Source organism: Enoplosus armatus, chromosome 3 (genome assembly GCF_043641665.1).
Source record: "Enoplosus armatus isolate fEnoArm2 chromosome 3, fEnoArm2.hap1, whole genome shotgun sequence".
In the NCBI taxonomy this organism is placed as follows: Eukaryota; Metazoa; Chordata; class Actinopteri; order Centrarchiformes; family Enoplosidae; genus Enoplosus; species Enoplosus armatus.
In genome coordinates this window covers 20,935,179-20,961,518 of record NC_092182.1, presented here as the reverse complement: position 1 = coordinate 20,961,518, position 26,340 = coordinate 20,935,179, and the positions used below count along the sequence as shown (strand labels likewise).

The window sequence follows — 26,340 nt, the reverse complement described above, 5'->3', positions numbered from 1 at the left end:
GTCAACAAATGTACCCAAAAGGAAGGCTTTTATTTTGCTATACAGTATAAAATCTGACTCGCTTGCTTCCTATGTGTGATCTGGAATAGGGCGGTACCTAACAATTACTTCCATTATCAAATTACCTGTCAATTATTTTCTCGATTCAGTGGTTAATTGTTTAGTTCAGGAAATGTAGTAAAAAGGTCCATCACAATTTTCCAAATTTGCATATTCATATTGCTTGTTTTGTTCGACCAACAGTCCAAAACCCAAAGATATTTAGTTTCTATCTATCTATCTATCTATCTATCTATCTATCTATGGATACTAAATAGTTAAGCATAGTGTCCATTTTTGGGCAGCCAGCAGACAAGACGGTGTCAAAAGCTTCTCATCTTATGCTTCACATAGCCCAGTGAGCTCTGTGTCATTCTTACATTAACAGGTCACAGGTAACAGGGTACGGGAATTGGGTCGATGTAGGTCTGCCTGACAGCAACGATTAAAGCTTCCCCTTGATACTTATTGGTTTAGCACCACTTGGCTAGTACCAGCGGAAAGTGGGTATGTTAAACAGTAAAAACCATTCAGAAAACCACAAGGCCTCAGGTAGGACTAGTGGAAGGCAAGGGGAGGATATCGAACACTTAGATGTCATCATATGACCATATAAAAAAAGTTGGATTACATACATTTGCAAAGTTCTGTACTGTTCTATGGTAATGTTGACATACCTGTCCTGTGTCCAGGCCTCTTTCACGATGCGATTGTGGAGGGGCATGGCTGATGTGTAAAGAGATCCAGATTTTGGTCTTAATGAGGAAGTGTACAGAGAGAAGGATATCCAATGGAAATCACTGCATATTACCTCTATGTAAAGGTATATTAGTATGAACATAAAAATGCATTAATACAATCTCTCACCAGGTATGTAGTGGTTTTTCTAGGCAGCAGTGTGATTGTCTCCATCCGGCTTGTGAATGCCCACAAGGCTCTATACTGTAGCCCAAAGAGGGGTCACATGACCCGACTTCTAAGAGGATTTTTAACAAAGCAACAGGTCCCCCCATTGACTGCCACACAACCAGGACGCCCCGACCCGTCAAGTGGGATTACTCTAATCAGCTACTCACCATCTGTGAGCATTTCCAGGATTTCCATAGAAAAGCTGTGGAGGTTCTCAAGAAAAAGAAGAATGGCTTGTGTGTAAATTCACTTTTCTGGGGGAAAGTAAAACAGATTCAGATTCAACAAAATAGGTATGGTTTCAATTCAGGTGTGTATAACTAAACCAGGATAAAAGTGCACAATTATCAAGAGCCTTGGAATAAGAGAGGGTGGTTTATGGCCGGAAGGTCTCTTGTTTGAATGCCTGACAAGCTGGGAAAAATCCAGGTATAAAGGTAGAAGAAGTGAAAAATAATAATAATAATATGTTCTCCATTTGCTCCAATGGAGCAGCACGGAGGCATGTATTTGACCAAGTGTGCAACAGTGTGAGCGTGAAGAAGGATGATGCTAAAAAATATGGCATATGAACTTAACTAAATCAACAGAGATTTAAAAAAGAAGTGTCAATACAGTATATTACAAAGTGTGATTTCCTCAGTCAACCACCAGATGCTGCTCTACCACAAGAGACAAAAAAAACAACAATGCAAGAAGCAGCTGTGAGGCACCAGGGGGCACATGGAGGTACTGTAATTTGGTTCATGCTTACATGCTGTTTTAAAAATGTCTGACTAAACCTCGACGGTAATGTTTAAGAAAGTTAAAAAATATAATTATCCATCGTAGAGGAGGTTTTCTACAACCTCAAAGCCAATCTCAGTCCTGTCTGGTTGCAGCCTCAGAGCTCACAAGAGGAGATGGGAGGAGAGTAATCACAGCAGAAGTGAACACTAACACGTGACAGCAAATAAAGAAGGAAAGGTAATGTGTTTTGTAGTTTTATGAGGCCAGACCCTTTGTCTTTCTGCATCACACTGCTGCTCACGCTGTCCAGTCTGCTGACTGTTGAAAAGGGTCTAGACTAATGGCTTTGCTGGCATTTCTGCAAACACTTGACAGTAACATGGCAGTTGGCAGGCGGCCTAAGGAAGGCCAGCGACCTCGAGGGAGCAGCGGAGAAGCCATCAAGATCTTAAAGGGACAGAAACTACAGTGTGTTTCTCACCATATATTATGTTTTCAATACATTTTCATGTCAGTTGTGTTTTATTGCTGGGTACAAGATGGTAAACATTGTCGAAGCAATGAGAAGCAGCAGGAGTACACCAGAGAGGCTGTAAAACCAGCTCTTACTATACCAACAACTGTAACAACAAGCCTGAATGAAATGAAAACACATTAATCAAAGTTATGGTGAAACGGGGACCATTCAAAGCAGTTCTGCAAACACTAAGCCAGGAAGAATTATGTTAAATACATAAAGGTAGAGCTTCCAGTGGCAGTGACCTGTGTTTGAGGAGGGGGTATGATGATGATATTTTAGTTCACCCATGGGTTTAGTGCTGAAACAGCACGTTGTTGAGGACGTGAACTCGGTGGCACTGTAAAGCCGGGTGAATCATCAACTCAGAGAGGGCCCGTATCTCAGGAAGGACAAACAATGAAGACGAAACAGGAAAATCAGGGGTAAATGAATCTATTCCCAAAGGAAGGATTGTTCAAGGAAGGTGGAGAGGTAGAAAAGAAGACAATGGCAGGAGGTCTCGTCCATTCATTATAAATGGAAAGATGCTATTCAGGAGTAAAAATAGTCTCTTGGGTTGTAAAGATAAAATGAAACTCACAATCTCCCACTGTTGATTCAACAAGGTCACATCCTGAAAAACGGAGAGACTAGTTTACTATTCTTAGGTTATTATCACTGGTACGGAAAAAAACGTTTACATTCTGGCCTGAGGGTGGCACCACAGGAAAGAGTGGTTATCGAATCAAAAACTCAGCTTGTCAGGCTCAGCTCTACATTGTCAGGCTTGGTTACATTTTCATTAGCTGTACTGTCCACTTCAGCTAAGCTAATGTTAATAATGCAAACAATTATTTATATTTTTAAACATGCTAATTGTAGGCTCGCTAACATTGACATGTTGGAATACCAATGTTGGCATGTTAGCATGTGTTGCGGCACTCTAATCTGTTTTCCAAAATGTACCACCACTAAGTTAAAGTCTCTGTAAAAGCAATTAGTTTGATATGAAATAAATCCTCTGAAGCCGGTAACACCATTTCAAAGGTTTACAATGAAAAGCTTAAACTTAAACTGTCTGCAAGATCCATTCATTATCTCTGGAGTCAACCTGATCGTAAAACTAAGTTGGTCCCCGGACTAATTAAGCCCAACTGAGAGCTACTTGCCATCACGTCATCGATAGAAGTTGTGAGTATCTCAGAAACTGATGAATTAGCAACTTATTCAGTCACTTCCACCTGATAATAAAGAATTTCAAAATGTTATATACATTTTGAAATATGTTAGCTTCAATCTCAAACCACCCTGTCATGAACTGAGATACTAGTGAAACTTTTAACCTGTCAAAGACACTAGATGAAAAGTCAGACATCACCAAAGTCTTCTGGGGACCATGCATGGTCACTGTATCTGTCCAAATTACATTTTACTCATTGCGGTATAGCTTGATCAAGTGAAATGTCTGATCAAAACTTCACATAAATAATGTAACGCTTAAATGAAAGGACTCCACTCATACTTATGAGTATGTGTAGTCCCCCTGAAGGGTCCCCAGGTTTTTCAACTTTGTAAACCTCTATTAGAGTTTTCTGCTGCTGTCTCAGGAGCTAGCGTATCAAGTTTCTCTTTCTCTCAACACAAAATGATCTCTTTATTTATACACATGTGGTTTTCACTGGACCACCAGGGTTGGCTTGGTGAGAAGATAAGAGACAAAGCTGAAACAAAAGTTCCTCGAGTAGGCTTGAGTAGAAATGTGCCAAATCTAATAAAGAGCAAATTGAGAGCACCCCTTCACTCACTCTCTTCCTAGCGAGATAATAAGGGATCATATTGTGGCTATACAACATGTAGTGCATTACTTGCCATTATTGACCCATAAGAGAGATAAATTGGAGGAGAGGCCATTGAAATACACAATGCAATCAGTGGTGATGACTTCAATGCTGTATTGTAAGCAGGCTTTCAACTGGAAAGTCCCAGTGGACAGATAGAGTCCTCAGACACTGGCGCCATAGAGACTTTTAAGGCCAACTCAATCCCCAAATAACATAACATAAAAGCAGATGCATACAGATGTGTAGGGGAATGCACTGCACATATGTATGTACACATGATATTAAGTAGAAGATGAAGATGTTTTCATAACCTCTGAGAAGAAGCAGTTGTTTGTCATCATTTTTACAGCTAACAGTAGGTTATGTAATCTTAACACCCTTCCCACTGCATAGAGTGTTTCTGGAGTACAGGCAACAGTAGTTCACAACTTTGCACAGCTTTTAGTCCAGCAGGGAACAGAGAAGAAAGAGTGTCTCGGTTTCATTTCAGAATGCCCTGTAAGTGGGGTACGAAAAATATAGAAGTGTTGACAAATACTATTGGACACAGATCTCCTTCCTGTCTGCCCTTGGCTGTACACTGTATCCTTCAAATTTTACCTGCACTGAGAGGCTTTACAATGAAGCAAGCACTCCATAACAGGAAGAGCTTACTCATGGAATAAGAGAATAACACTAGGGATAATGTTTTTGTGTTTGTGAACCTACTTTTGCACACTTTCTATCATTCAGTGCATTCTTATTTGAATATATTCAGTGTAAGTGTTTCAGGGAATAACGTGGCAATAGAAAAATAGCACATTTGGGCCGCTATAGTGTCGAGAAGGAAGCAACTTGGAAGGTTAGATGAGAATCCCTGAGCCACTCGGAGCAGAAATGAAGGCAAAGCAGCCAGAACCTTGTGTGAACTGTAACACAAGCAGCGCTGAGCCTCGTGAGAGCTTGACACACATCTGAAATGGAGGGCAAAGTATCCAGGAAATTGTGCCGTAGCTTGCATTTCCTATTCTCTGGGTGTCTGTGATAGAGACCAGCCTCTCCGGAGCGTTCCAGACTACCTTGGATCTCGAACAGATGAACAGATGCCTTTACGACTGAGCTGGCCCGAGCTGGCATTAGGCTACCCTGAGAGCAGAGAGTGAAAGTCTTGAGAGCGGTCACTGCCCTGAGTCCCAGAGAGAGAGGGTGGCGGGAGAGAGAGTGCAAAGAGCCAGCACTCCCCTCGCAGACTTGTCCCCTCCATTTTTTTTTAAACAGGCAGTGCTCTTTTGAAACGGTGCCAATGGAGGCTGGCCCTTGCAGCTGAAACTTTTACAAGCTCAGTGTTCGCGAGCAGGAAGAGAAAGACACAGAGTTAAGATTGCTAAAGGGAGTTTGCAGCTCCTCTCCTCTTATCTCCTCTTCTTTGACCTGCCTGAGATGTACAGCACAATGGTTCATGCTTGCTTGCTTTTTATTTTTATTTTTTTGTTCATTTAAACTACAAAATTCTTCAAGAATATGAACAGAAATGTTCTGGAGAGAAGACTTCATGAGGAGAGAAAGGATTTAAAGTTTGTATGTAAGTATGGAAATAATTGCTTTAAAAAAAAGAGACAGTGACGTCACACAGGAAGCTGTCTTGGATATTGCCTGAGGAAAGATACTGATGAGTGTCCGTGGCACTCGTGGACACATTTCAAAATTAAAGCGTTGTGCCGTCTTCAGGACTTGTGCATGGGATTATTTTAGTGTTTTTCATTTCTTGGTGGTGGTCCACAGGGAACATTATCTTTGGATCTGCTCGTTCCCAGAGATTGACCCTTCCCTTGCCCTTATTTTCGCTTGAGAGCACCATGACACATTTAGTTACTTGAGGATGTGTTGTGGTAAACATCCCAGACCACTCGTTTGGTTTATTATGTTGACAGTAAACACTGGTTTCCATTCACAAGGACAATCAAATTAAATCCTACCATTATTTTCTATCGACTCTGCAACAAATCCGAATAAAAACACAGGCAGGTGCAGAACAACTAAAGACGTCCGGAGTGACTACCGAAAATGGGAACTATGAGGCATGTACTACCTGGGAATGATGCCAACTGCTGACAAAAGGGTTCACTGCACGGTTCTGAGAGAAGCCTTTAACTCATTTGCTCTGAAATGCTTCAGGAATATCTGGCGCTGAATAGTTTGGCCAACTGTCGATAAATCTGTCAGACCTTTTGGCTTCCTCACAAGACAGCATGTAAGTACTCACTTCTGATTCCTTTACCCGAGCTTATTTCTCTGTCTGTCTCTCTCCTTTTCGTTCCCCCCTCCCAGCCCCTAATCCTACAGTCAAGTGAGATGTCTGTTTGATGACACATAATCTACAGTTCATGTGACGGCTCCCTTTTCTGTGGCTAGTTAGCTTACTCTGTGCCTTCACCTCAAAGCAAAACTCCATCTACTTTTATGCGTATTCCAGTCAGATTACATATCTTTAGTAGGAGCATGTAAACACAATTTTGTGACTTCATGATTTCTTTTCCTGCCTCCCTTTCCTTTCTCCTTGCTGTCTCTCCTACTTGGCAGCGGGGGAAAAGTGGGCAGGGAGAGAGGAGGGCATGGCCCAGAAACTGCTCTCAAGCCCCAGCCCCTGTTCAAGTGGGGTTGCTTGCTGGTACACTACTCAGCCTTTCCCTCGTCTTGCAGGCGAAAGAGAGGGATGTGGAAATGCATTCTTGTCTCCTTTCTAACCCACCTTTTTTTTTTCTTCCACCACCACCAGGGCCTAATTCTCTGCGGGTGAACACTACCCTGACCTGTACAAAAAAACTCACCTCCAGGTATTTCTCATTTTTGATTCTGCTTCTGTATGGGCCTTAATATTCCTCTTTGTACTGAAGTCTCCCTTTATTCCTTTCTGTTGCACTGTACACGTGTCTGCTTTGCTTGCACTGAACACAATCCCTAAATTTCCCGTTCGATTGAGACACACCGGGATTTTGTTTTAAATAATGTCGTTTCTTGGGTTAAATGCATTAAGAAATAATGAGCAAAGCATTTGTATATAGTTACTGTAATGAGCAGTCTGTTTACATAGCACTGTTTGATAAAACACGTGCTCTGAGTAAAAGGACATTTTAGTGGTGGTGTTACTGCCTCTTAAAGTACAAGACTGTAGTAAAAAAGCAACATTTAAGTATAATTTACAGCAAGTCGGAGCCTAAAGACACAACAACTCCAGTGGCTTGAACAAACAAATTTCACCGCATCAAAAGCGATTATTACCTCTAAGTTTCAAACAGGAAATTCTCAGAGATAAAAGGCATTTAGCCCTTTTTAATAAACATTTTGGTTTCTGTGTCACAGGATTGCTACGTAGGTGTGAAAAATCTGCACCAGAGGTAACATAAAATACCCCTCAGCTGTACTGTGGCTACTGTTCGCCATGTATTTTACCACAAAATGAAAAAGAATCACACATGGGTGAAATAAGCACATGGTTTGGATATCATAAAGGCAAATCGTATCATTTTCTGTGTGTGTTCTTGAATCCTGCTGTTTAATAGACGTGTTCACAAACCAGTATGAACCAGATCCCTCTGTTGCAAGCATTGTTCTATACATGAAGGGGCTTGTATTGTAAAATTGCAGGATCTCGGTTTCAGATCAAGCCTTTTCGGATTGTTTGGTTTTTTTTAACCAGAAGAAGCAAAAATTCAAATGAACTGCATTTACAAAAACAACAGCTTTTTTTACTTTACAGATTACACTCTCATATGAACCAGACTTATTGCGAACTGACTGTGTCAACATTTTGGCACATGCTACTTGGTGTGCAGTTGTGAGTGGTTTTGTTTGCATACAGTCGAGTCAGCTTTTGGGTTCGTGTTTGAGTGTGCGATAACGACAGATTATGGCATACTGTACTGTACAGATAGAGTGAATGAAGAAAAAAGGGGGAGGGCGCAGGGAGGATGGGCAGACAGAGAGAAAATGAACTTATTTCCTCCTCCCCCACAGTTCTCCTCAGATGAACTTGCTGTGCTGCTTGATGACATGTTGTTTGGAAAGCCATATCCTCCGCTATTTGCGTTTCTCTCCTCCCCATGGTTAGAGTGACTCTGTGGCTACCAGGATCAAAGTCTCTTTTTTTGGGGGGTTGTTTCTTTTATCAGGTCATACTGCATACACACATTCAGCTCTTCCTGTTTGTTAGCAAAACTGATTCATGGGCCATAAACAGCATTTGATCTGACTCTTTTGACTAAGTCCGCTTTACGTAAACTACCACTTAAAACCATTCTTGTTTTGATCAAAAGCCATGAGAGATCCATCTTGAGAATAACATCTGGAAGGTCCAGATGTTCCACCACTGTCCTAGTATTTGTTTTAACCTGCGTGGAATATTAGATTGCCAGGTTTCCCATGACAGGAGAGGGCCACGTATGACAATAGTTCACTGAACAAACTTTCAAACACTCTCCTGTGATCGTCTAAACTTTCAGGCACTCATTGCATTGACTTCAAGCTGCTAACTTTGACTAAAACAAACCATAAAAAGTACTTGCAGAGACTATTTTCACCCTGGTCTCTTGAGAATGTCATTGTGTGTATAGTAAAGATCCATCGGTCGTACTTCACTGAGTGGTTAATACAGCAGAATGTGGATATGACATACAGGCCCAGAGCCTGTAACAAAAAACATATCACAAACAATAGTCTTCTGGCCTCATCACTCTAATAAAACACCATGCAATAAACAAAACCCGCAATAAAGCACTTAAAAACACTTGCACACACATACACACATAATACGAAAACATTTAAAAAGTACAAGTCATCACCACCAGCCTTAGCAGTAGTGTAATTTTAATTTAATATATCAATATAATTAACATATTTTTGTAGTGGTGTATTAACAAAATTATATTAATAATTATATTAGTAGCATTTCAGATACCATGATGCTGTGTATGTAAGTGGCATGATGGTAAGATCTAAGTTCACACCAAATGTACTTCATGTCCGGACACATGCCATTTCTAAAGTCTTGTCATTCTCTTCTGCTAGAGGTTTGACCTGAGGCCCTAAAACCAAAGCCAGTCCATCTAATGACGCCCTGACATACTGTAGGGGGCCATTTCCTCTCCAATAAGGACCAGACATTGAATTGTGGACGAAACACAAAAGGACGAAAGATTAATCTAAGATGACTACGTGGGTAGGAAATAAGAAATGATCAAATTCTGCCGCACAAGATCAATCACTCTGAGAATGGAAAATCACTCTTGGATTGAACTGCTCACAACTCTGCTCCTTGTCACAGGTTGCACAACTAAGCATATATTGCTTCTTATTAAGGGGTCAGACAACACTAGAGACAAGACAACACTTGCTAACATCAGAGATGTGACAATATTTTCCTGAATTACAAATGTTTGTTTCATTTTTAGTCATTTAAATATCCCTTAAACTTCTGAGATTTAAGGTTTTAACAGTCATCTAATCTTTAAAAAGAACATTTAGTTTTGGAAAGAAATGCAGAAAGAAAAGAATAGAGAGTGAACAGGAACATGGCCAAAATAAAGAACAAATGACTTTTCAAAATCGAAAAATATAAACTGAAATTAACACCAACTGATTCGACAGTTGATACCTGCTTTTCTAAACATTGTCATGGTCAGTTACAGCACCCAAGAAATCCTCAATCCTCTCTAGTTTGAATTCTCTTATTGAAGTATGCTGAATAACTTCTCTGGATTCAATTTAGTACTTTTTGTGAGAAAATATAAAGGATCGCTCAGTTATTTGATGCTCCAATGAAATTTGGAAATTATAAATAAAGACGTCAAGACAGTTACCGCAAGTGAAGATGTATGGCAGACTGAGGCGGACTGCCAGATGGACGATGAACTCCGACTGACCTGAGTGTATTAAACAGGAAGCATCACAGATGATGAGATTCAACTGAAACATCACTCTCATACAAAACATAACCACTTGTCTGACATATGGACAAAGTCTGCTTTTGGAACAATGGACCTTTCTCTAGATGTGTGAACACCTAGCTCACATCGCACGGACACTGAACATCTGGCAGCGAGCTATGCCACCGTACCTTATTGTGTGGTATCATACCCCCTTTCTGACATGGCATCCTCTCATTGCTTGGCTGCCAATACTCTCCTCCCCCCTCAGTGGTGGGTTCTGCCATGCTGCATCCACGACATCACCCCCTTTTTGTCTCATTGAGATTCAGCTTGGCACGCAGACAATGCCTATTTCTTGGCACCAAATATTGGAGAGAGCCGCATAAGAGAAACAACCTCAGCTTTTCCCTCGTACCCTGTATTTCGCCGATCATCATGGACCAACGCCAACTTGTAATGGGTATTTTTTTGCGCCTTCGTCTACTAAATTCTCAGTTTGTTCGGCACCTGGGCATTTGACAACACGGATATCTTTTATAAGTTGAACGTTAACCACTGTAAGACGAGCTGGTCCAGGCATCTCTATCTGAAGCAACAGTGAATTTGTTGATTGGCATGTTGATTGTTCTGAGTGAGTCTTAGATGAAGGTCATGGATTTATAACACTGTTCCTTCGTTATACTCTGCAACAGAGCAGCCATTTTCCTATCATCGGCAGCTTGGGGATTGACTGTGAAAGTCAAACCATCACTTCCGGGTGTGAAAAAAAAAAGAGAAAAAGAAACATTTGCTTCAGTTCTTGGTTTGTAATGGAGGTGCTAATTAGTGTTTACGTCAAGCACGGCTTTTGTTAAAAAAAAAAGTTCACAATCACAAACAGGATATTTGGGAACAACCAAGGTAAGAAAATCAAAGTGTACCTGTTTGCATGCCTCACTGGCCTGTGTTTGAGAGATGCACTCTGCTTGTGAATCCCAACTGAAGTTATAGTAGCGGTTTAGCAGTAGAAGGGACAGACTGACTGCTGATAATGTAATGAAATAATGTGAACAATGTGAAATGCGAGTCACATTATGTTCGATGATGCAATGTGGCGGTGGTGTGTGTTGGCTGATGAGACCAGAAGAGAAGAAAATGGCATAATGTTAAGTCTTTTTTAGACTGGCGTTTACAGACACCGTTCTAATTGCTCTAGATGGATAAGCAGGTGTCAATCCTACCAATAAAGTATCCCAGAAGTTATCACGTTTCACCAGAGAACCACACAATCACCACAAACAATAAATTCTGTTTGTAGTCCACACAACTTTTCTTGTATAAAAAGTTGAATCTACTCCTGCTTTCACTTTGTCCCCTCTAGATAGGCCAGCCAGTTACAAGAGTTTGATACCATTTACCGTCTAATTAATTCAACATCTCAATTAAGGCCTCCCACTCTCTGATGCCCTTATGCCTTTTCATTCTGGCCCGATGAGCATGCCCTGGCACCGCAGCCGCACAGTCTGCCAAAACATTTCAATCACTGTCGGCATTAATTAGGCCAAAGAGGAATTCAGAATGTTAATGAACTGCCCAGCCGCTTTTCAGCGACCACGGTTCACATGCTAATTTATGCAAAGCGTCCTAGCCGTTGCATGGGTTGACCATCGTTGTCTACCATAACAGTGTCTGGGCTCAGTCAGCCTAGCCAAAGTATGGCTCTGTCGGGGCCCAGACAGGTCTGCCCAGCTTGTGTCCCAGACTCTAGCTGGCACAGTAAACAGACTCGTTTTTCAATAGACTTGAAGTGGCTTTCACACTGAGCAAAAAAGGCAATTTTCTGGAGTCAAACCTTCAGCTCCTCTATTAAAACATCTCAAGCAAAAACAAAAATCACTAGCAGGATTTCTTGGCACGCATTTGTGAATCAGCAACAATAAGCTCTCAGAAATAAATGTATGAACAAGCAATTCCTTAAGTCAATCTCAACATCCCCTAGACCATTATTTGGGGTAAAGTAAACTATTTTATGAATGAGGATTGGAAGTAGGGGGCAGACGTTAACAGGTTGCACCACAGATGTTGGGTATGGGTGCCAAACAACTCCATGAAATGGTCGAGGTACTGCCATTTTCCATCTTTCTTCCTTTGCTTTGCATTGGTTTCTGGTTGTAGTGACGGAAGGGACCGAAATGGAGGAAGACGTGAGCTATTTTTTCTGCCCGTTGGGAAATAGAGCCGGAAAGAACCGAGCCAAGTTTTAGTAAAGAGTAAAATAGGTACTAATTCTTGGCACAGCTGCCCTTCATTACATGCCAATTTCCCAGAAAGTAAGTGATTTTTACTTTGCAGAGTTGCACAAATTCCCACGCTTTATGTGGTGACAGAAGTGTATCTTGTCTTTAATGTGCAGGTCATGACATCAGGAAAGTGGCATTTCAAGTGTGTGCTTATGTGCTGTGTGTTCGTTGCCTGATGTTCATTAACACTGGCCAAATACGTTTGCTCTGACCAATGCAAGTAGTCAGATACACAGTAGCACCGTCAGGCTGGTCATAAGCCTGATGAACCAAGCCTTGATTTTACAACTCAGGCTACAATGTGGTGAGTCTGAAGAGGAAATTGCTCCTAGAAGGTAATTCCTGATACAACTGTTACCAGACTACCTTATTCCATGGCAGGGGTGTCATTTGAATAAAGTGGTTTAACGGTGTGCATGTTTTTACTATTATTTTGGATGCAATTGCAGGAATTTACCACAAAAATTACAATAAATACAAAAATGTCACAGGATATTATTTGAAAGTCTGCTTAGATTTTTCTGTAAAGTGTTAAAACCTTAAACATCATGGCCTCTACACAGACATAAAAAATATTTTCAACCATTGTTTTCCCCAGGTGGATCTAAAAACTCTCTTTATTCTCTCTCTTTATTTTTGTCTCACAGTTCAACTGACAAGTTTCCGCCGCTACTCGCAAAAGTATCTGTCCTTAAGGCTGAGGTAGTAGATTGAATAGTTGTGGGGTTCGGGTCCTCCCTCTGAGATAACTATACAATCTACTGTCTTTCCTAAGGAGACAGGATGATCCGCTGTGATGCCGAAGCCTGTATGCACATGGGAAGCTCCATGGATAAAGGAACTCATGGACTGAGTAAAGTAGATTTAAGAGATAACCCACCCTCCACCTCTGGTACATATTGAGTCTTATTTTTCAAGGACATTTATTGGTGGCTGAAGTTGAGCCTAGCAAGGTGAGGTAGTAGGTTGTATAGTTTGTGGGATGGAGTAAATCCTACTCAGGTGATAACTATACAGTCTATTACCTTCCTTGAGAGGTACAATGAGTGCTTGGAATGATGCTCACTCACACTGACCGAGTGGAGCCACTCTAATGCCATCTTGTGGCCAAAGACTATCAACACTCTGGAAATTATATATAAGCGTTGGCACCTCTATTGTGTGTATCTGGGGCCGTATTCTCAAAACATCCTAATGCTAAAAGTAGCTCCTAACTGGTGGATTTAGGAGAAATAAGGGCTGTGTCAATCCTGGGTTGAAAGAGTAACTCACAAAGCATTTTAAAATCAAAGTAGGTCCAAAGTCTGAGAGGCAGTCCAGAACACTCCTAAGTCACTTAGACCTACTTACAGTCAGTGCAGCAGATAATGTGTCACATCAGAGTTTTGTAAAAAAATGAATAATAATTTACTTTTAATCCATGTTTTGATGGCGGCCATTTCATAAGCATTCAATCGGCTCACCAACAAATCAAAACCATCCAATAACACCGAAGATGACAGTTTACACAACTCTATGCTACTTGGACACCTGTAAAATACAGTTGGCAGCACTGATCATCTCAGCCGTCTGACAGAATTATTAATTATTCAGAGCCCAATTTGTTAGACAGTTCATTAAGTACACGTTATATAAACACCAACTGTAAAAAACACATAAGGTTTCATAAGATTGCAAGGCCATTGCAGGATTATCCAGTAAAATCTGTACTATATGTGTATGTTCTTGTTGATGTAACTATGTTGATTGTTTTGTGTTGTTTGGATTGTTTAATTGTTAATGTATTTATTTTTTCTTTAAATGTCTGTTTGTGCCCGAGGAACCCTTGAAAACAAGAGGGAGCATCTCAAAGGGTTTATCCTCAAATTAAATTTGAAATAAATGTTGTGGCCTAGAATTACTACATCAAGTATGTGTTGTTTTTTTATGAAATCCATCCATCCTTCTATCTGAATTTAATTTAATTTGCACTAATGAATATCTTATTTCAGTGACACACACACAGGTCACATGTCAAACATCAGTCACTGTAGACATAGCCATGCTATGCCCGTTTCATGCCATACTCATGAAACAGGTCATCCACAGTAACCCCACCTCTTCTACCGTATGAGTTCTCTTTGTATCTGGTTTAAGCCTTTGCAAAAAAAAACGCCGCATCATGTCACATTTAGCTGCACGGAGAGTTGTTGGAAAGTGGTGGCTCGTAAATATGCATAAACTCTAGGAAGCAAATACTCACTAAAAGACTGTATTCATAAACATTAAACACAAGTTTAATTTGACTGAAGAAAACAGAGCTGTATATCAATTCTTAAAGTGAGGAAATGAAGCAAAGGGCTTAACTTTCACACAACCACAAACCTGTAAACATTTGATCACAGATCTGATTAAACTACAGTACCTAGAAATAATGACGTAATCCAACTGAAACATAAACACACAATGACAAAAAGCATAATGAAATGAATACTGATGTGTCAAAGAAAAAGTTGAATTAAATCGATGTAACCGTAAAATTTCAAGCAAGTGTCATTGCCGGTCCTGTCATGTGCTAACAAATGTTTGTTAAAAGCTATTACAAAACTTCTGGGTGCACTGCAAACATCTTGTTGCGACACTGTAGTTCATAAGAAAATTACAAAAATAAAAATGATCCAAAAATGCAATGCACATTGCCAATAGCTGCCATTTTAATGATATTTACAGGTATTAGGTTGGATTTCTTTTTCAATTTAGCAAACATGCATGAATTTCTAAAAGTACTTACTCTTGAGAAAAGTAATGTCAAAAATAAAAAAAATGTAACGTACAAAAATCTGTACAGTATATTGTTTGCGCTTTTTGTTAATGGTGTTAGTACAACTGGTAGCTGGTCATGTATTGGTGATATTAAAAACCCACTGATCAGAAAAATATGAACACCTGTACTACGTAACGCCATCCAACAGAACAGCTCTGCAATAAATTCTACCTTTGTGAAACATTTTAAGGCTGTGCTTTGTGGTGTTGTTGCATTAGACAGCACTGTGGGTCTAATGTATTATCAACATTTACTTAGGGGAACAAAATCTTACAAACAGATTTCTATGTAATCCAACCAAACAATAGAACTACAGATTTTAAAAAAATACACCTGTCTGATACTGTCTGAACAAACAAATGCTTACACCCATGCTTTTGAATTCATTAGTTAATGTAAGGTAGGTCATTTCTGTGCTTTCTGTTGAAACGAACATGAAGAACTGGAACATGAACCGAGACTGAAAAACAGTGATGTGAAACTTGTGGTGAAACTAAAGCTAAAGACAAGTGGAAGTTGTTTTCCCCTGCTAGACGCACACATGCATTCTCACCCGCATATACAGAACACAAACACAGATTCACACAGATTCCTGAAGATAACAGATCTTTCAATAAACATGGGTAGATTTGTACACAGAATATCATCTTCATCCATAATAAGGTAGCTTTTGGATTTCAATACACAATATTAACATGTTTTTCAATGTTTAATTATGCCCAACAGTCAATCAAACTTGGTACTCAGCGACAAAGAAACACAAAAACAAGTAAATAATCCTTCACTCATTTTTGACCACACTGTTAATGTTACTGCTGGGATTGTTGTCTGTCGTCTGGCTTGTCTGAGATCCTTGATTTTCTTCTCCACATGTGATGTATTGTCTCCAGATCTTCAGGTATGCTGTCTTGATCTTTTGTATTTTGAACGCATACACAACTGGGTTTACAGCTGAGTTAGCATGAGAAAGCAGGATGCCAAAATAGAAAGCTGTTCCTGGTACATCCTTCGGCCCACCAAAGTACACAATGCAGTTCATTATGTGGAGCGGGAGCCAGGACAGGGCAAACAGAGCCAAGACCAGGGACAGAGATGCTGCCAGCTGTTTCTCTTTCCTCAGGTAGTTCTGAGACAGTTTTTGGACACCGTTGCCTGGTTTCTCTCGAAGGTTTCCTCGAATGGTACAGAAGACATACACGTACAATACAGTCATCACCAACAGAGGTGTGAGGGTGCAGAGAAAAAAGTTGAAATAAACCAGGTATGACATGGGGATCACTGATACAAACTGGCAGACTATAGTAGAGTTGACTGAGTTAGACAAGGTTTTGTGATTGTACCATCCAAGCATGGGAGCAAAACTCAGTGGTATTGCAACAAGCCAACATGCTGCTACCACAAGCCAAGAATGCCTCTGTGTTACAGTGCTTTTGTACCTATAGAGAAAGGTAGTAATTATTGATATAATCAATTATGTTGCAAGACATGCATCAAATGGGTGAAAATGTAAAGCTTATGATTCAAAGCTGTGATTAGCAGCGCTGTTTTACTTTTATCTGCACAATAAACCATCCAGAAAAAAATCTTACCTAATAGGGATATACACCCGGAGGAATCGGTCCACTGCAATAGCCGTGAGAGACAAAACTGAAACTAGTGTCAACAGGACGACCACACAGCTGATGAAGAGACAGCCGTGGAATGAAGTCTGCACTCGTCCGTCCACCACCACAGCCAGTGGTATGGCCACACAGCCAACCATAAAGTCAGCCACAGCCAGACAGACCATAAGGCAGAAGGTAGGTTGGTGAATTTTACTGGTCCACAGTGCCAAAATAACCAACATATTACCAAGACAGCAGCTAACAGCAATGAGCACCTCCAACAACGTGTAGATCAATTCTCCCACATCCATTGTGCTTCTTATCCAGCTAATGTTAGAGAGGTAATGGCGTAGCGTCTCTGAATGTAAGTCTGAGCCTGAACGTGCAGTCCTGTGCCATTTATCATTCATCTCGATCTTGTGAAACATTTGAGGAAGTCTCAAGCTTTTTTTTTTTTTTAAAAATGCAATGCTTTGCATTTTAATTTTTTGCAGGCTTGTGTAATATATGTGTTGTCATTGTAAGGTAGCATTTACCTTTTAATGCTGTGCCACAAAAAAATCTAATTGTAGGCTGTTGCAATGGATTATATGGATGATTCAAAAAAATGTCTACAATAAGGGCCCTCATGTTATTTCTGTTGGGAAGAAATGAGACTAACTTCTTGACAACTGGTTTACAGATATATACTTGCCAATACCTACTACTAGTACTAGCTCACATAAGCAGCTTTAAGTAATCTTAGCTAGACATAGACATTTTGTGATTATTGACAGAAATTTGTCTCCATGTTAGGAACTCCTTGTTTTGAAACAACTATCCTCAAGCCTGAAAGATAGATTAACCACAACCACATTGCGAACATCAAGGTCAACAAGTTACTATAAATCCATTCATTTTTCACATTGGCACAGCTAGTCAAGACTGAGCTGACAGGAGCTGACTGGTATTGTACTGCAGTTGTCTATCATACTGCAGTGACTTCCACTAAGGACTTAAATTCTGTTGCAGAGCAGTAATAAAGGGATTTCTTTTACATCAATATGACATCAATATAGTTTGTTCTCTCATAAGCACTGAATGCAGAATGCACTGAATGTTTCTATGTATAATCCCTACTTTTCTCACCCTGATCCTATTTTTTTCCCCTCACTCATGTAGTGTGCTGTGGTGGTATAATGCGTCATTAAGTTACATAAATTAATGTTACTGACATACATATGAGACTAAGAATATCTGGAAACTGTCTCAGTAATCAAAACCGAATCTTTTCGTTGCACGTTGAATATCAGCGCAGCTGTCTCAACCGAAAAAGTATTACAGTAAAATCTGTTGTTTCACGGGGATACAGTATATGGATATATGTGAAAAGATGGTGAGTAAGTAAAACCACCGCAGCAAATGATGCTTATAAAGTGCACTTTATCCATTCAGGTCCTCAAAATGCAAACACAACTGTTATTTTCACAAACACAGAAGCAGTATGATCTAAAATGTTCTAACCCTACAGCTGTCTCGTGTTGCTTTCTGCTTGAACTTGTATTTTTCATTGTGGGAAAAGAGGGCAGCTAGCATTGTGTCCATGTTAGCATAACGGTTAGCTGCCTAGCTAGTCCGTGAAGCTAGCTAACTGTTGGCGGCAGTTGGCTAGCTACAGCTTTTAAATCGAGGCTTCCGTTGAAACGAGGAAATGTGGGCCATATTCGTGTTTTCCGAGTACTTGTAATGAATAAATGTTTGCCAGACAGAATACTGTATATAAACTGCATACTGTCCGTGAATTACAGCAGAACAGTATCTGTTGCTGTTACTTGGCAAAGCATTGCCTGATGCGTTCAACAAACGTCCCCTCTTTGAACGTTAAAGCTACATATGGGGCGTTTTCTTTTTCAGTTAAAAAAAACAAAAACAAACTAAAGCCAGTTTAAGTCAAAACGTGAAAAAGAAATTAACCAATATAACATGTAACTAACACAGACACAGTCTTTAACTGCTTAATGAATCAAAACTGACTCACCAGTTTCCATTGATGTGAGAAGGTCACAACAGTAAGATGCACACAAAGCAAGCTGAAATTGTCTCCAAAACTTAATTTGGGTAAATCCTAAAGTAACAGTGTCTCCAAATCTTCATCAGTATGTAACATCCTCAGAGTCTCTAAAACCTGAAAAACCGGCGACTGTTTCCCTGATGTATTTTACTTTTCACCATCTCCATGAACAAGCGTCACAACATAGCAGGTGAGCTGCTGGTTTGACGTTACTCACTCACGGGTGTAGGTGTGTATCTGTGCAGAGGGGAGTGGCCATGATATGGCATGGAGGTATAAAGACCTGAGATGGGGCCAAGGCTATAGGGGTGAGGCATGGGTGATTTTATTTATTACACCCCCCCACACACACCTTTGTATGGAGCCTGTCAGGTGTCATGGAGACAACAATGTTCTACAAGCAAAAGTGTATCTATGTAAATAAAACCTAGACTATTTACATATTACATTTACATGTATATGCATTTGTTTTTAAGATGGTGCAGTTGCTAATTCAGAGATTAATAGGCCTTATTATACTCTATATACTAATATGGCCTTATATAGGCTAAAATAACCCTTATTTTTGTGTGGTTAGCTGGTCTACAAAATGATTTCATCAGTGGCAATTTGACAGGATACTGACAATTGACAATAATTGTAATTTCTCAGTCATGTTACATTAATTGTTAATATATAACCACACTACCACAGTAGAATTTTTACATTGCTGGATCGATCCAAGAGGGGAAAAAAGAAACAAGCAAACCGCAATAAAGAAATGGGTGAACAATAAAAGTGCAACAAATACAGTAATGGTGTTCTTGAGTGCTGAATCAATATGTATGATGCATACTGCAGTATTATTTTTGACATTTACAGATATTGTGTGTCCAGAGGTGATAATGCATGAAGACTCCCACTTGAGCTAATGAAGGCATGTGGGACAACAGAAGGCTAATAAAAGTTATTCAGTGTCTGCTCATGAACACTGTAATACATAGACCAGAGCCTGAGATCATAGGCAATGTCCCAAAACAATATCCTGAGTCATGGCTTTCTTTAAAAAAAGTAAAGTGATCAGACTGAATACATTTACAGGCAGACATTAAATCTGCTTCCTTAAGCAACTGAAGACCATCTCCATGATTGCTTGCTCAGTGATACTTGCTGCCAAAGTGTTTTCATGCTGGGACGGACAATTAAATTAAGTTTTGGTAAGTAATTGAACGTTTGGATCTAATTCCTACCTGCATTTTACCCTGCAGAGTCCTGGTTATAGAAAGGCTGGACTTATTATCATTATTATGATTATATGGAGAACAACATAAAGATAAAGAGATGTGCCATTGAAATGAAATGCCACTGGATTTTTGAGGGTTAAAAAAGTCAGATAATATATTGGCTGGTATTAATTTTTTAAGATAACTAACATTTTTACAAAAATCCCTTAAATATCCCATCTTGTGCTCATTTCAGCTCTATATTTTTATTATGGGATTCCACTAGAGTAGCTTTGCATGATTCACAGTTAAAAAAAATCCTTATTTATCATGCAGTCCCTCAGTTCACCCTCTGTCTGAAACAAGCTGTTTAAAACAAACTGAACCACCTCCAATAACTTGAAGAGTAGTCCTGAGCAGAGCGGTCAAATAACTTGAGCGAGTGGATGATGTCCCTGTGCTTGGTGGGCGTGTTGACATCACACCCTTACAGAAGTCGTGAAGGCTCGTTTAAAGGCACAGTTTCTAAATACGTGTGCTGTGTGCATTTCTTTGTGGATTGAGTGTTTTGATACATTCACAGTATTTATATAGCACCTAGAGCTGCTTTATAAATAATAATAAAAGACATGGAAATCTCACTTTCTACAATATGCGATCTTTAAGTTTGGTTAATAAAGAATTGTGGCCAACATAAGTATTGACATTTCAATTGTCAGTGATGGACAAACTCTGTCATTTCATCTCTATTTCCCAAGCATATCTTTGGCATAGCATTTTCATTACTCACTGCACATTACATTACATGCTGATATGGACTAAGTTGTAATAAGATAAAATCAGGACATCCATTTTCAGTTGAGAGCTTGTTATATTTAACACCCTTATCAAAATGCATCCTGCCAGTTGTTACATAAGGACCACAGTTCCTCTCAAAAACCATACACACATACACTTAATGTGCGCAAAACTATTGCTGCAGGGTGCTGCAGAGAGCAAAGTCCCTCCCCTCGATTTTATGACTCGTAGTTACCGACTAGTGAGGGAGTGAGTAAGAGAGATAGAGATAGAGTAAGGATGTAGAAGAGTAGTGATGCACTGGTACCCAGTCCTGTGCGGAGCTTGAACAACATGCTGAGGATCAATCATCAACCATCACTTCATGAGCACAAGGGCCACTCACTGTATAAATGTGGCAGAGAGGAAAAGCACACCTCTTTCAGCTTGAGAACATACATAATGGAAGATGATTTTGCTGAATTTTGAAAATTTTACAATCTGAGAGTAAAGGTAAGCGGGACCTGCGAATAGTAAAAATGTCTTCCTCTCCTGGTATAAAGCATCGGGGGCATGTGGACATGATTTACATCTCCATTGAGACAGCTGTTGCCCTGGCCTCTGTGGTAGGGAATGTGCTGGTGGTGCTAGTTGTGTGTGTGAACCGGGCTCTCCGCAACACAACCTTCTGCTTCATCGTGTCTCTGGCCGTGGCTGACATCGCTGTGGGGGTTTTGGTCATCCCTTTGGCTATTATCATCAGTCTGGGATTTAACACTCACTTCTACACCTGCCTCTTCCTCTCCTGCCTGCTGCTGATCATCACCCAGAGCTCCATCCTTTCCCTGCTGGCTATCGCCATCGACCGATACCTGCGAGTCAAGATTCCCACCAAGTGAGGAACTGTTGTAAAATGTGATTTGGTTTTCTCAGGATTCAGACGTAAACAGATTAAAACAAAGTAAAGGTTTGGTCAAAATGATGAATGTTGTGATGACACTGTCTTGTAAAGTATTACAGTATCAATATAGTAATTGACTGTTTACGGTAAGAACAATAAAATATTCATAACTCAGAGCAATAGGAAGCAGATGTCAACATAATCCCTGACTGGTTGTAATTGCCTGTTCAAGTCCATTGCAGATATCTTGCTAAAAGTAAAGTATGATCCAAACTATTCCTACTCTGAAAAATGTTATTAAATTCAATTTATTCATCAGCCTGATTTTACTGATCAAATTCCTTCCTCAAACTTAATAATCCTATTTTCTAAAGTTGCCGCAAGAAAAGAACAAATGATTACAGCAGTAATAGTCTCTGATCTTACTTTTTTATTGCTTTTAGCATCAGAGAGCTAAATGTGTGCTTTTAGCCTCAGATAGTCAATCAAGAGGATGTGGTTCTCAGTGTTGATGTCTGACATGGCGCTATATATCGTTGCCTGGTTCAACGCAAATCAATGGGCTGGACATCAAAAGCTTTTAAGCAAATTAAAATGTCCCTGTCTGCCTAAATAACTGACAAAGGCACAGTTTGTTAAAGGATTTTGGCAGTGGCCCATACTACTTTTTGTTTATCTTGATGTCAAAAGCTGGCACTTGCTTCTGAACAATAACCTATGGACTGGCGTTTGTTCAAAGAAATACTGATCTAGTGGTATGCATGTGTGCATTTGAGTGATTGAAAAACCTGTCTTCATTTCTTTTCCAAAAACCATGCTCAGGTACAGCACCATAGTGACCCAGAGGAGGGCATACGTGGCAGTTTGTCTGTGTTGGATCCTCTCTGTCCTCACTGGATTGGTTCCAATGATTGGATGGAATAACCGCGACGCTCACAGAAACCTCAGTATTTCCAGCGACATTGTCTGTGAATTCACCACTGTCATAAGGATGGACTACATGGTGTACTTCAATTTCTTCGGCTGGGTGGTGGTACCGCTGTCCACAATGATCGCTCTGTATGGAGAGATCTTCAGGGTGATCCGCCGACAGCTTAACCGGCGTGCTGAAGCTACTTGTGATGGAGAGAGATACTATCGGAAGGAGCTGAAGCTGGCCAAATCACTGGCATTGGTGGTCTTCCTCTTTGCTGTGTGTTGGCTGCCGATACACATCATGAACTGCATCATCTTCTTCTGCCCAAACTGTGACATACCCAAGTTTGCCACTTATGTAGGCATTTTCATGTCCCATGTGAACTCAGCACTCAACCCAATGGTTTATGCATTCAGGATAAAGCTGTTCCGTGTCACGCTGATCAAGATCACTCGCCGTTGCATGTTGTGTAAACCCACAGAGACCACCCCGTGCCCCATAAGCACTCCCGCCCTAGCGGAGAAAGAGAATGTAAACCTATGACAAGGACTGCAGTACTCCTGTGTACATGAGTTACAGTGATCAGAGATCATGTTTAAGAAAATTAACCTGCAATCAAGAAAAATGATATCCCCATCAGCCTGCATTATTTTGTTTTCACTTAATGTCCTTAATTGATTCATATTGAATTATTATATATATCTATATATACAACATCAACATGATAAGTGATGCAAGAAACACTTCATGTTCAGAAAGCTTGTTGGCAAATTCACCAAAATGAACATTAATTTAGGCACAGCGGTGCTTTGAGCTAAATGCTAACATGCTGATGCTAAGCAGGTATAATGTTTACCATGTTCACCATCTTAGTTTAGCTTAGCACGCCAACATTTGACAATCAGCTCTAAACAACATTCGTTTTGCAAGTATTTGGTCATAAATGAAAGTAAAGGACAAATTAAAATGTTGGCCTCGTGGTGGCGCTAGATGAAAAGTTAAAGGATCAACAAAGTTATTATAATTCATCCTGAGGGAAACATGACGGTCTGTATCAAGTTTCAAGGCAAACCGTCCTGGAGATGTTGCGATATTTCACTGCTTGAGTGAAAACCCAGTACAAAACTGAATGGCAGTCCATCACACAGTTAGAGATATTTTAATCTGGACTAAAGTGGTGGACTGACAGACAGACAGACAGACAGACAGGCCGACATTGCCGTATAGAGCCGTGCTGCTAGCATGGCTAAAGAGATTGATTAGATGAGATTAGATCCAGCACAAAGAATGAATTTGCAAATGCTTCCACTGGATGTTTGAGTTGTCGCGTGAACAAAAGCAGAAGAGTCAGAATGGGAAGATTTATTGAGTAAGATCAATAGAGTGTACAGTGTGCTCTGAAATTTTATGTTTCACGGAAAACCATTCAATATACTAAGAAGTGAAAAGGCCCTGCCTGGAATGCAAATTAACAATAACATCACAAAAACAAATGGTACAAATCTCTGGCAACATCAAAGCAATCCAGCCATTAGTCTTTATCACAGGATGCAGGCTTCTCCTCTGCTAATTCAGCCAGTTTAAGCCATATTTCAATAGCTGTGGCAGGGTGTTGAAAAGGCTCGGTAGTGTTGGAGTAAATTACCCAAAGAGCATTATGCTGAAGTGATTTATTCCCAGTCTAAAGCTAAAGCTTCTGCCAAAGCTGCGTCAGTTTTGCTTTGTCATCAATTTAATTTATGCCTGGTTTCAGTCCATGTCACACGAATTCCATCTACAGAATTTAACACATAAGAAAAAAAGGTCTAATCTGGTTTAGAACATGTATGTTTAAATGTTTTTATCATTTGACATTTGGATTTTGTGTGTATATTGCAGTGAGATCCACAGAGATGTTTATATATATTCTCAGGTTTATGTACATTCACCTGTCAGGTCTGCTGTGACCACCTGAGACCCTCACCCTCTATCTCTCTGCCTCTGTCTCTCCCTCACAAACATATCAATACGTGTTTTACCATCTGTCACCTTCATCCTTATTGAGGGATTTGAAACTGCTGAGTGTGGTCTAATCCCCAGCCCTCGTCTTAGTGAAGTAGGTGCTGCGTAACCAACCTGGCATTTACTGCCTTCGCACCACACACTCCTGTGGCTGGTGGCCTACCGAATGCTGAAGGGGCACAAGCATGGTGTAGGTGTGACAAAAAGCCAAAACTCTCCATTTTGTGTCCACACCTTGTCTTCATCCTAGACTAATCTTCTTTGAGGTAAGACACGTTCATCATCAAGACAGCTGCAACAAAGATTTGTGAAGCTTCATAAGAAATGCTGTCTGTACTTTAGTTCCTAAAACCAATTATGATACTTTTATCATTGTGATATTCTCAGACAACTGAAGAAAACTTCACAGCATCAAACCACTGTAAAATGACTGACACAGACGGAGCAGAGGGAGACCAAAACCTGGAAGCTGCAGAGGAAGAGACTGATGATGAGCGGCAAGCTTTGCTGCACTTCAGTAAATATGTTGAAGCCCGGCGTGCGTTACCTTGGGAGCAGTGGACCTTCAGAGAAAAGGCAAACTTTTATATCGACCGCATCTTCCTTGGGATCTTGATCATTTTTTTTCTCATGTTACTGGGAGAATTTGGCTTTAAAATGTGGTATGTGACAAACGTGAAGAAGATTGCAGAGTTTGTCTCAGATTCAGTGGTCTTTCTGTTCGACTGGCTCTTCACCCAGGACAGACAGGAGGAGCTGGTTGAACTGTAGGTTGTTAATAGAGGGTGACCACTTGATTGTATTATCACTTTTTTTGTGTGTTTTCTACAATGTTTTAGGCACATGTGGTATTATAAGTGTCAAGTAAAGAATCAATTTATAGCTGCATCTTAACTAGAGATACAGTCATGTATTCATGATTTCTCAGCTTTATTTTTTGATGGTGAATTAATGGAAATAAATAATGTATGCAATTAACTGAATCATTGTTCTGTCCTTTACTGCACACAAGCTATGTAGCGTCATTGTCCTTCATTCAATAGCCTCGTCAATATGTTCTGTTCAGGCTGATGACATTGCAACATGCATTGTAAAATGCTCAATCAGTATGAATCTTCCCTAGTTTGATTCTCTATAAAATGTTGTTTAATTTGTGGTATCAGAGTAGATACAGAATATGTGATACTGGCATACAATGTCAAATTCCAAATTCCAAATAATGTTCTGCTGCCTGCTGTTATTTTGATAGTTACAGTACATTTTAATGTTAATACCTCTATTTTCTAATTAACCATATTATGAAAGCAGTATTTTTACTTTACTTGTAGTGGAGTATTTTTACATTGAGGTGTTGCTACTTTAACTTTAAATGTATCAATACCTCTGCCACCTCTGTAAAAGACTCACAATTTCTCTGGGGGGTTTTCTGTAAATTTCAAAGAATGGTTAGATAAACTGTAGATTTACTGTCTTCATTCCAATTTCATGTAAAATATATTTTAAGAACAAATGCAGAGAGCAGATTAAATGAAAATGCTTTCATTTAAGTTAGTTATGAAGAAGAAAGTTAAGAAGAAGAAAAAGAAAGGTAATACATACAGTCTTACAGTTGTTATACCCTTCACTCTTCATTTGAGGTTCTTCTATTGCATTGCCTCTAACAAAAACAATAATGAGAAATAGTGACTTTAATTACACTGTATTTTCCATTCTAAAAAAAGTGTTCAGAAAGTTGTAATTTAAATACTAAATACATACAATGGTAATAGAGTTAAATAATGGCATAAATGTGCCAGATTGTATCCTATTTATTTATCGAAATGTTGACGTACTCGTCTGTCATCCAAATGGACCAATCAAATCGGCGCATTCCACTCTTTTACAATT

General features: G+C 39.8%; 1 protein-coding gene across 1 annotated transcript; it reads left to right on the top strand.

Annotated features, from left to right (window-relative positions):
• Nucleotides 1-16,704: 16,704 nt before the first annotated feature.
• Nucleotides 16,705-23,081, top strand: LOC139282625 (adenosine receptor A1). Its single transcript, XM_070902425.1, has 3 exons — nt 16,705-16,801; nt 21,199-21,530; nt 22,359-23,081. Exons 1-3 carry the CDS (start codon nt 16,745-16,747, stop codon nt 22,993-22,995), a joined length of 1,026 nt encoding a protein of 341 aa, XP_070758526.1. The 5' UTR covers nt 16,705-16,744; the 3' UTR covers nt 22,996-23,081.
• Nucleotides 23,082-26,340: the final 3,259 nt, after the last annotated feature.

What these genes read in the sequence shown, in the direction of transcription:
- LOC139282625 (XM_070902425.1), top strand. Translation starts at nt 16,745, where the DNA reads ATGGCCACACAGCCAACCATAAAGTCAGCCACAGCCAGACAGACCATA. An exon ending in GACAGACCATAAGGCAGAAG is followed by an intron (nt 16,802 to 21,198) that starts GTAGGTTGGTGA and finishes CCTGGTATAAAG; the next exon opens with CATCGGGGGCATGTGGACAT. An exon ending in CGAGTCAAGATTCCCACCAA is followed by an intron (nt 21,531 to 22,358) that starts GTGAGGAACTGT and finishes AACCATGCTCAG; the next exon opens with GTACAGCACCATAGTGACCC.